Here is an 11,054-nt window from a genome sequence, read left to right as displayed (position 1 = left end):
TCAAAACAGGAGATTCACTACAGTTCTACATTTACCTGCATCATTTAAATTAATCCCTGATGACATCTGATTACCGAGATCATTCATGGCCACACAGTAATAAACTCCTCCATCAGTCACAGTGAAGCTGTAAAACTCTCCTTCAGATACGATCATGGGTCCATCTTTGCTGATCTTGAACCAGATGAAGTGACTGACGGGCTTTGCTCTGCTGGAGCAGGTCAGGTTCACCTGCTCACCTGCTGACACCAAACCTGATGGACTGATGGACACTGAGGTGTTTTTAGGAGCATCTGAGGAAAAAGAGAGATTAACTTTATTCATTAAAAACAGCAGACATTGCATAAATCATCATGTGCTGACAGGATCCAATAACAAACTCTGGTTGTCTCACATGAAACACTGAGAGTCTTTGTCTCCTCTGCTGTCTTCGGATCTTTTCCTTCATTCACAGGATATTTGGCAGAACAGGTGATGTTGTATCCATCATGTTTGTCTGACAGAGTGATGGTCTCCTGGATTTTAGTTGTAAAGTTTCCATCTGTGTTTTCCTCCATGTTGTTGTGAGAGTGTTGTTGGAGATTCCAGGTGAGTTTAGGAGGGGAGTGTGGACAGGGAGTGAAAGCTGAGCAGGTTATAGTGACAGACTCCTTCTCCTTCAGATCACCTGAGATCTCTATGCTGGGGCTCCGAGGAGAATCTGTGGTTTAAATTAGACACAAGTTTTACACTGAGGCTTTTTTTCTGCAGCTGTCACAGACGGCGAGACTTCTGTCTTGAAAGCGAACAAAGTATAAATAACAGTTTGTTCTGCTTTTCAGTATTCTTACATTTGACCATTTTAATGTCAAACTGTAACAACAGACTCAGTTTAATATAAACTGATGACAAAGTAAAGTAACAATAAAAAGTTTTCTATTCGGACCAAAGAAACTGATTTCACTGTTTATAACAAACAACAACATTATAAAGTGACTGATAAAAACAAATCTCTCTTACCTTCAATTGTTATTTGAAGAGGATCACAAACAGCTGTTGCTATGAATGGCCAGTTTATCATTCTGAAGTAGTATTTGTCTGTGTATGTTGTGTTTAAGTTGTAAAACAGAGTGGTGCAGTTTTTCTCTTTCAGGTTTCCAGTGATCTTCATTGGATAGATGTTAACTGTCCCACTGCTGTTATAAATCGCATTGTTTAGATTGCTGTCACTTTTAATCCACACTCCAAATGTTTCTCTTGTGCTGATGAAGCCTGTTTCTGGTTTAGCCCTAAAGCTACATGGGATCTGCAAACAAGATCCACTCAGTGCGTCCATCTTCTTCGGTGTCGTAACAAAGAGGTGTGATTTATCCGGACAATCAGTCGTAGCATCTGTAAAACCAGACTCATGATTATTATAATGTAGAGCAAAATCTGCACAAAGAAAATGTTGATGATAAACTAAGAGGTAATGTGTTGCATGCTGGTCTTTTTCACTGTGCTGTTAACACATCAGTGTAAAACACTTCACTTTGCAGTCAGAACATGAACAGTTGAAAGTAACTCTGTCTGCTCTTCTTTTCCTGCTTGTTTCTACATAAAGTTCAAACTGTGAACATTAAACATCTTTAAATAAAAGTGAGAGAACAAACAGCTCACCTGAAAGAGAGAAGACACTCAGTAACACGTTGGCTGTCAACATGTTCACACACAGGACTGCAAGGACACCCATCACCTGGATTTGATAATAAGTTACTATTCAATGTCTTAATCAAAGCATCTGTTAAACAAAGCATTTTTCCTTTTGAAGAAATGAAATATGTTTTTTTGTATAGTGTTTCTAAAAAGCAGCTAAATAAAAAGCTCAAACATAAAAAGCAGTAACATTTGATCTTACCAAACAAGCTGCGAGACGCTAAAGAAGAAAAACAATGTTTTAAAATGTGTGACTTTCAGCAGAACTGCAGCAGACCAGTAACCTCCCTGCTAAGCTGCAGAACTACAAGAAGTCTTCATCCTTCCTGCTCTCACCCTGTGAATGAGGAAGTTACATTTTGTTGCATCTTCTGCTGTAACCATTTTGGCTTTTTTGGGTTAGTAACAGAGGCTGCACGATGGTACAGTGGTTAGCACTGTTGCCCCGCAGCTAGAGGCAAGCGTGCAAGCGTAGGTTCCCTCTGGGTACTCCGCCTTCCTTCCACAGTCCAAAGACATGCTCGTCGGGTTCATTGGTGACTCTAAATTGCCTGTAGGTGTGGGTATGAGCGTGAAAGGTTGTCTGTCTCTATGTGTCAGCCCTGTGATTGACTGGCAATCAGTCCAGGGTCCAATGACAGCTGGGATAGGCTCTGGATGGATGGATGGGTAGGGACAGCTTACTCTGGTACACACTCTACTAAAATAAAAACTGCACGACTGCATTTTTTAACTTAACCACAACATATACAGACAGATACTACTTCAGAATTGAGAACAGACCCTTCATGGCAAATAGGGGTGTAACGGTATGCAGAAGTCACGGTTTGGTACATACCTCGGTTTGGGGTCACGGTTTGGTATGAGTTCAGTACAACAGGAAAAAAGCAACAAAAGGTCCCAAAAGCATAGTTCCAGGTTTCTTTTCATGTATTTTGAACAGACAGTAGTTTACGTTACTGTTTGTTAGTCCTACGGTCCTTTAGAACTACTTGAGATAGTTGATGCATTTTTAGGGATGAACTGAGGTAGCAGGTATAGCATATAGTGTAGCATATGACAACAGGCATCTTTGGTAACTTATCATTATATAAATAAGGAACTCTAACATATTTCACTGTATTAGAAAGGAAAATACAAACAGTAAAAAAATTATCTCACATAGGCCACGCTTTTATATTGACTGAGGTCCAACAAAAATGTAAAATAAAGTCAAACCGAAAAGCATCTTTTGAAAATATTACAAAATTACAAGGGAGTGTTTTAATTGCTTCAGCCAGAGCTGTTGCAAAAATAACAAGCAATAAGAACTGAATGACATCTCCTGATGTTAATACAAAATAAATACAATGTTAAATATAAAACAAAATATAAAATATCTGCCATTTTATTATTATTTTATTAAACAATTAAAAGAGTTTTCATTTCCCACTCGGAGTTAACAAAGTGTGCGGTCACTGTGAGATAGCTTTCAGTGGCACCGGAAGTCCATCCTTCAGTTGTTAGTGCAACAGCGGGTGCAGCGGACACCTTGTGCTCGTGCTCTATCACCGCTCGTGTACGCCTGTAAAGGGCAGGGACCACGGACTGGCTTATGTGCGCACGGGAAGGGACACTGTAACGAGGCTCGAGCACTTTTAATAAATACCTGAAGCCGGGGTCCTCTACTACTGCATAAGGGCGCAGAGCCGTTGAAATGTAAAAGCCAATAGCTTTGGTAATGTCTTTGGCTCTGTCTGCTTTCACATCTAGGGGCTTTTTAAAACAGTGCGGATGAGTTGTTGGACCCCCGTTAACTTTTGCCTCGCTCTGGTGATTGGCACATCTGGGTGATGCTGTCGTGCGTTCCATTTGTACTCGGAAGTCGGAATTTCAGAGTTCCCAGTCGAAAATTTCAACTGGAAGGCCCCCTGAGGTTGGATTTCCCGACTCAGAAAGTCGGAGGAACCTCACCAACACCAACCTCATATCTCCGTGCATCAACAGTAAATGAAAGCTGTAGTATTAACTGTTTATTACCACTTCTGTCTTATTTGTGTCTCATTAAATCAGCCGTACTCACAGTACTGTCCAACCTCTCTCTGTGGACAAGTTGTGGACCTTATATTTGTTCTGTAGTTGACTTGTTGTACTGGAACTACAGACTGTACTGGAACGTGGTCAACTCGAATGTGACATCATTCCCATTTCCGAATTCCAACTTCCTAGGTAAATGGATGGAAATGCACGTCATTAGCATGTTCCATTGTTTCCACTGACATACCGCACAACTGTCGAACAACGCGGACACACTGTCCTCGTCCGATCCACCACTCGCACTCCATCGCCATTGTAGTCAACTGGGAACCCGAAAATTCCCCACACAGCTATAGTTGCCATAGTTACGCGTCTGCTTCTTCTTCTGTTTGTTGTTTGTTTGTTGTCACACCTGTTGTACATATTTTGTACTATTTGTATAACACGTATTGCTTTTTATATTTTTATTCTTATTCCTGTTTTTTATCTTATTCTATTTAAGTCTTTTACTACTGACGTATTCTGCCTATGACTGAATGCACTCGACCATGACGTCGTACCGTGACGGTTCGGGACGAATACACATACCGTTAAACCCCTAATGGTAACAGATGTTTGGGATTTCCTTGTGATGAGGAGGGTTTTCTTTAGTTCCTCCTAACTTCCGTTTTGCTTTCCACAGGCCTTTTCCCCCAGCATTAATTATATTATTGGGTTTTGCTGTTTTAGTTTGTTGTTTAAGTTTGGGCTAGAGATCTCCGGTAGTCCAGTTATTTCGTCTTTTGTTTGGATTTGTTTTCTTTGGATTCAAAATATTTAATTTCAGAAGAGAAATTGCATTTGGTTGTATTTTTTGTGGTAAATAATCATGAGGATTAACTCCTGAATATAATCCAGCTGTTGAATAATCTCTACTTTTATTGACAGGTGCAAATATTACAAACATTATAACACAGTCAGCAGTTTGCTGAAAGTCCTTTAAGAGAACTTCTCATTCATTGTGAGACACATCAACTGTAAAAGCTGCAGCATGCAGTCGACTCGTCTGGTTTCCATCAGTACTTGACGTTCTCATGCTTAAGATGCTGCTGTAAGTGCAATGAAACATCAGCGTGAGAAGCTTCAGGTTTCGCAATGTGTGGTTAATGAACCAAAATGAGTCAAAGAGAAGTGGTGGAAAGTAACCTGATGAAGAGTGCTGAGAAAATACTGAGAACTTTAAGTACAAAGAGGAAGTTGTTCATTTTTTCAAATGTTACTATTACATAATACACTGCACAAATAAAATAAAGTGAACACATAAACATTACAATGTAACTCCAAGTCAATCACACTTCTGGGATATCAAACTGTCCTGTTAGGAAGCAACACTGATTGTGAATCAATTTCACCTGCTGTTGTGCAAATGGAACATACAACAGGTGGAAATGAGAGGCAATTAGCAAGACAACCCCTATAAAGGAATGGTTCTGCAGGTGGTGGCCACAGACCATTTCCCTGTCCTCATCCTTTCTGGTTGATTTCTGGTCACCTTTGCATTTTGCCAGTGCCCTCACCACTAGAGGAAGCATGAGGCGGTGTTGAAGAAATTGCTCAGGTAGTGCAACTCATCCAGGATGGCACATCAATGCGCGTTGTGGCAAGAAGGTTTGCTGTGTCTCCCAATACAGTAGCTGCTTCCCAAGTCTCTAACTTGATAGCTCCTCGCTCCCCGCTCCTCGCCCGAACCGGAAGTAGTTCCGGAGCCACCATATTGAGGACTGTCTTAAAGCTCTTATCGCAGCTCGGAGGAGCGAGGAGCGAGGAGAGAGGAGGAAGTTCCGAGGAGCGATAAGCGAGGATACACGAGAACAGCCTCCACGGAAGTCTTTTACTGGCCGACACGCCCCCTTATTAGATATCAGTGAGTGATTGGACGCTGCAACAGATCGGACTTCTGTGAAACTTCACAACATCACCGGAGTTTCATACCGCAGAGAGGAAGAAGCAGACCTTAAAACAGACTTTACAGGGCGCCTTGAAACCGACTATAAACAACGTCGGTATAATGAGTTGGTATTTGACAACCTGTGATCGTTTAGAACGAAATATTGATCATAACTTGTCGTAAAATATATAAAATGCAGTGAATAACTGAAGATTTTCTTTGTTTTCTGAGTGAAAATCTGAGTAAAAAATAAGTTGTCTAACAATCCAAAGTAGCAAAAACAGATTCATTTCTATTAAATTGAATCTAAAAAAATACCTCTTGTCATGATCAGTTATTTCCCTGCTAACTTTTATTACGGGTGAATGAATGAATTCAGAGGGAGCAGGAGAATCTCTCTGTCAGCAGGTAACACTACGTGTGAGAGTGATCATCAGTGAGGTCGGGTTTGATCGGCATGACGTGATTTCTATTTCTCCTGAAACTTTTAGCCTAATAAATCATTTCCATAGTTCATGAACAGACAGTATTTGGGCTTATTAAATAATTAATTCAGATCAGATTATCTGTGAGGAAAAATTTAAATAATGAACAAATAATATAAAGGCATAGTGCTGGTAAGAAATGTCCGTCTGGCTCTGCAGCAGGAACACAGACTGCAGCCAGTTCTTCATGTGCAGGTGTTTGTGTTACGTGTGGCCAGTTAATTTTGTTTTGCTCCTTTCTCTCTCTCTCCCTGTGTCTCTGATTCTCCATCCTCCTTCTGCCTGCTGCGCACCTGAGTGCAATGAGCGCTCAGGGAGGGGGAGGAGATATAGAGGTGCAGGGAGAGCAGAGTGAGGAGGGCAGACACGCACACGCAGACAGCAACCTCGTGGTGAGGAGGGTTTTTCTTTTGTTCCTCCTAACTTTGGTTGTATTCTTTTCCACAGGTCCTTTTCCCCTCAACATGTATTTATATTGTTGGGGTTTTGTTGTTTTAGTTTGGGCTGGAGATTTCCGGTAGTCTAGTTATTTCGTCTTTTGTTTTATGACGATTTTCCCAGTTTAGGTAGTTTAGGGGGAGGTGCTGGGAGCGACGGTCCATTGCGTGGCTGGCCCAGTACTTGCCCACTTTTGTTCATTTTGGCCGGGGTCTCCAGCTCCTTTTTTTTCCCTTATCACTTATTTTCGTAGTGATGATTTTCTGATTCTTTATTCAATAAACAAATTAAAACCCTGTGGGTTTTCAAACATTCTTCTGTTGTGTGGCGTCCTTTTTAAATATGTTGCGGTCCTCATTGTGAGCCTTTGTTTTGTCTTATACTTAGTTTGAGAGGCCGTAACATCTGTTAAAAGGAAACTCGACTCCGTGTGCCCACCCCAATTCCCGCTTCTGTGCTCCAGCGGCTCAGTGTCCTATCATTGACCCCCATTGGGAGAGTGAGGAGGGCGTCCCCATCGATGCCATTATTTTCGGTGGCAGAAGGCCAGAAGGTTGGTGCTCATCTCATTCCATAAGTGTTGATAAAAGCATTTTCACATGATTTCACATTTTAAACATGTAGTTTTTAGTCATCAGTGGTGTGACTGGCAAAGAGGGAAGGAAGATTAAAAAGGTGAAGTTACCTTGTTATAAAGCAACCAGAAAAGGAAGTCTACAAATATCATGTCTGAGACAGATAAAGGCAAGATATATTATAAACAATTAATTAGGGAAACGAAAAGGCAAAACATTTTTTAATAGAGGAACGGAGGAAAGATATTTTGCAAGTAGTTTCTATAAAGTTTAAGCGATATTACAGTCATGACTGCCATTTCCTTCCACTATTGTATGTTTAATTCAGACTGAAACTGAGCCATGAAATAGTGTGCACAAAACAGATCTCAGAGTAAAGCCACGGATATAAATTGAACAACAGAGGATCAAATACAAAGTATACTGTATACGGCCTTCCTCACATAACGGTTGTCATGAGTTTCTAGTTTAGTTCCGGTTTTCTTGTATTTTGGGTGTTCAATTATTATTTCTTGTTTAACCATGTCACTTTGTCTCCCTGTCATGAGTTTTCATTGTTCAATTTTGTATTTAATATATTGTGTTCTTGTCTTGATTTAGTCTTGTTTAGTTATGTAATTCATTTGTGTTTTATTGTCTAGAGATTTTCTGCATGAGTTCTACTATCACAGTCCTGAGTTTGGTTTTTAGTGTTTCCTGTTTTATTTTGTAGCCCTATGTATGTTTTGTCTTGTTTTACTTCCTGCCTTTGTGTGTTTTCCCGCCTGTTGGATTATGTGCCCTGCCCTTATTGTTTTCACCTGCTCCCTTGATTGTCTCACCTGTGTCTGATTAGCCTCACCTCCTAAGTTTATTTAGTCTTTGTGCTCCCTTGTCTCGTGTGCCAGTAAACCAGCTCCGTGCCGTCATCACTTCAGGAATTGTCAGCATTTGCTCCATGCCCGTCTTGTCAGGTTTTGTACTTTTATTTTGATACTTTGTCAAGCCCTTGGTTTTGTCAGTAGGTTTTCCTCCTTGTGAGTGATTTTCTGTTGTTCTTTAATAGTGACCTTTTTCCTCCTTGTGAGTGATTTTCTGTTGCACTTTAATAATTAAAGATTTGTTTATTTTCTACTTTTGCCTCCTGAGTCATGCATTTGGGTTCGAGTCCTTGTTCAGTTGTGACAGAGGTGTTTGTGCTGACTTCTATTGAATTTCCCCTCTGGGGATCAATAAAGTACTATCTTCTCTTCTTTGAAGGGGCCGTTTCATTTTAATGGATATTCACACATTTTGTATGGGTTTCACATTTTTGGGTGTTTATTGTTCACTGTGAAAAAGTAAAAACTCCATAATTCCGTGTTTTTCCAGAATAGTTTTTATAAAGGTAGCCTCTGAAATAGGCCGTTCATAACAGCTGCAGGTTTCTACGTAGAACCTTGCTTTCACTGAAATCGACCAATCATCATTCACCTCAGGCTGCCTTCTTCACTAGCTTGTTGTCAAGTTGTTGTCAAGATTTCCTCCTGCCAATTCGGGCTCGTACATATAAGGCCGAATAACCGATCCTAGAGCAGCCATGTTTTCTACAACTTCGGAGTGACTGTGCAGTGCGGCCGCTTCCTCACGTGGGATCGCACACGTTGGGGAGGGGCTGTGCTGTCACTCCAAATACTGTCATGGTCAAACCTTTCAATGGCAAAACGACTTGTTCGTTTCAGAAAGACAGAGAGGCTCTGAAAAATAATTAAATTAAAATATGTACATACTTTTAAAAATTAAACAAACTTATCCAATATGATTCAATTAGAATAATAGAAGATTGATGGCATAGCTAAAATATGTCCTTTAACATATTAAATGTTTGAGTCATTACACCTACAATCTTTATTACATATTGACATGGGGTGTCAACACTTACAACACAAAACTAAGTGTGCAAGAAAATGATAGCATGCTTATGTTTCAGGAGTCCCTCTGGTTTACGAGTCCTTAAACTGGCAGCATGGAGTCTTTGTTGGAGCAGCAATGAGGTCGGAAACCACAGCAGCTGCTGAGCATCAAGGTACAACCTCACACACATTATTTTCCTGTAGTCTAAATCCTTTACATATATTAGTGCTGATTTACAGATCTGAAAACAGACCTGTTTAAGACATTTTTATGATAATGGGGTGTTAAGGAAGTGACTATTATTACATCTAAAGTGTTTCATATTTCCTTCAGGAAAGGTGATCATGCATGACCCCTTTGCCATGCGACCGTTCGCTGCAGCCGGGAGAGGGAGGACGAGGCAGCCAAGAAGAGCATTATTGGCTGGCTGCCAGAAGATGGCGCCATCGACACTACAGGTCTCAGCAGCAATGTTGATATGGGTGCTCTGTTTGACGTGCCTGCGCCTTTCTGGCAGAAGGAGACAAAGGAGTTGAGAGCTTACTTCACTCAGCAAGTTGGAGCTGATCTGCCAGCTCAGGTGGAGGCTGAGCTGAAGGCACTGGAGGACAGAGTGCACAATTAAAAACCTACTGACAGGAAGTCCATCAAAAAACAGGGAGGAAGTCGTTAGTAAAACAGGATTCAGATTATTTGGGCGCAATCAGAGTCACTGGCTGAGTTCACATACACTGAGAATTTAGACCTGAACCCGGTTAGTTAGAAAACTGTTTGGGGTTTATTCATAAAAACTGGGATTCTTAATTGTTAATAATTCAGAAAAGCAAGAAAGATGTTATTTCTCTTTGCATGAAAACACAGTCAGTGAGGTTAGAGAAGATAATAATCTGAGATGCATTCCCCACCTTTTGATTACTACCTGACAGAGATGCTGCAACACTTAGGGACTGGTGCTGGGTTGGTGGTAGGAGGGAGGTTTGGCTTACAACATGAAGGTTAGATTTCTGTGAAGCTCGAGAAGCACACGTCTCTACCTCTGTTCTTTCACATAACTGGGCATGATACTGAAGCAACATCAACATGGCCCTGTAGTGCCTTTGAGACATTTAACAATACAGTTTCATGGCTGCTAATGTTTACAGGCTGATACCCAAAGATTTTTTTATTTTTGCAAAATTCTGACAAAGAATAGATTAGGTTTTAACATTTTTACTCACAGAAAGATTTAAAATATATTTTAGCGTTAGCTCTTTCATGCACTACTGTCAGAGTCTAATGAAATGCCCCTCATTTTGAGTTAAACTTGGTATTTACATATACATAAACCAGAAGTCCTTTAACTACTCAATATATTGATTTCCCTGTGCCCGAGGATTACTATGCATAATTCATCTTTCCACTTTTGTAATGTTTGTGATTAAATTCTTTGATTTCAGGTGATGTTTACGCACATTATGTAAAAATGTTGGACCAATAAATGCGACTGAGATTATTAGGTATTTTTAGAAGCCAAGGTTTTTATTACTGTGCAATGAATAAATATCTTCAAATACAGAAACTATGTCTCATGTTCATTTTTATAGTAATTAAAATACAAATGAAAATGTGGTTTACAAATTAAGAAAGAAAGTGAATACACAATAGGCATGTAAATGAGACTAAAATGCCTTATTACACATGATAATACTGCAAAACTTTACAGTAAAATTATACATCTAAAATGATTGATAGTCTAGTTTACTATAATTCATTCTCAACAGTCCCTTATAGACGATTCAACTTTCTCTTGCACATATGTGACATGCAGATTACTAAACACAGCAACAAGGTTGGAACACAAATACAAGCTCTGATAATGTGATTAATTATATACTAGATTGTGATTGCTGAATGTCTCCTGTCTTTAATCAAACAAATTCAGCCATGTTATTTTGGTCATAGCATTTTCTAAATAAACATTTAGGCATACCTTTTCCTTGAATTGTTTTTAAAAGTGTATAGTTTCCTGTTTTAGTAATAAACTAACATAAAACATCTTGTGTAAGCAAAGCAAACTGACTGCATATT

The 11,054-nt window shown here is 39.8% G+C and overlaps 1 protein-coding gene across 1 annotated transcript; it reads right to left on the bottom strand.

Annotated features, from left to right (window-relative positions):
• LOC138596259 (vascular cell adhesion protein 1-like) lies at window positions 1-1,681 on the bottom strand. The gene is made up of 4 exons (XM_069667884.1): window positions 1,639-1,681; window positions 1,000-1,371; window positions 395-700; window positions 1-293 (listed from the first exon to the last, which is right to left on the bottom strand). The coding sequence occupies exons 1-4, from the start codon at window positions 1,679-1,681 to the stop codon at window positions 1-3; spliced, it is 1,014 nt and encodes a 337-aa protein (XP_069523985.1).
• Window positions 1,682-11,054: the final 9,373 nt, after the last annotated feature.

The sequence above is a fragment of the Semicossyphus pulcher genome, unplaced genomic scaffold (genome assembly GCF_022749685.1).
Source record: "Semicossyphus pulcher isolate SPU_LCO1_2020_fin unplaced genomic scaffold, fSemPul1.0.p SCAF_18, whole genome shotgun sequence".
NCBI lineage: Eukaryota > Metazoa > Chordata > Actinopteri > Labriformes > Labridae > Semicossyphus > Semicossyphus pulcher.
Note: the sequence above shows the minus strand (reverse complement) of the source record. Positions and strands in the feature narration are given on the sequence as shown.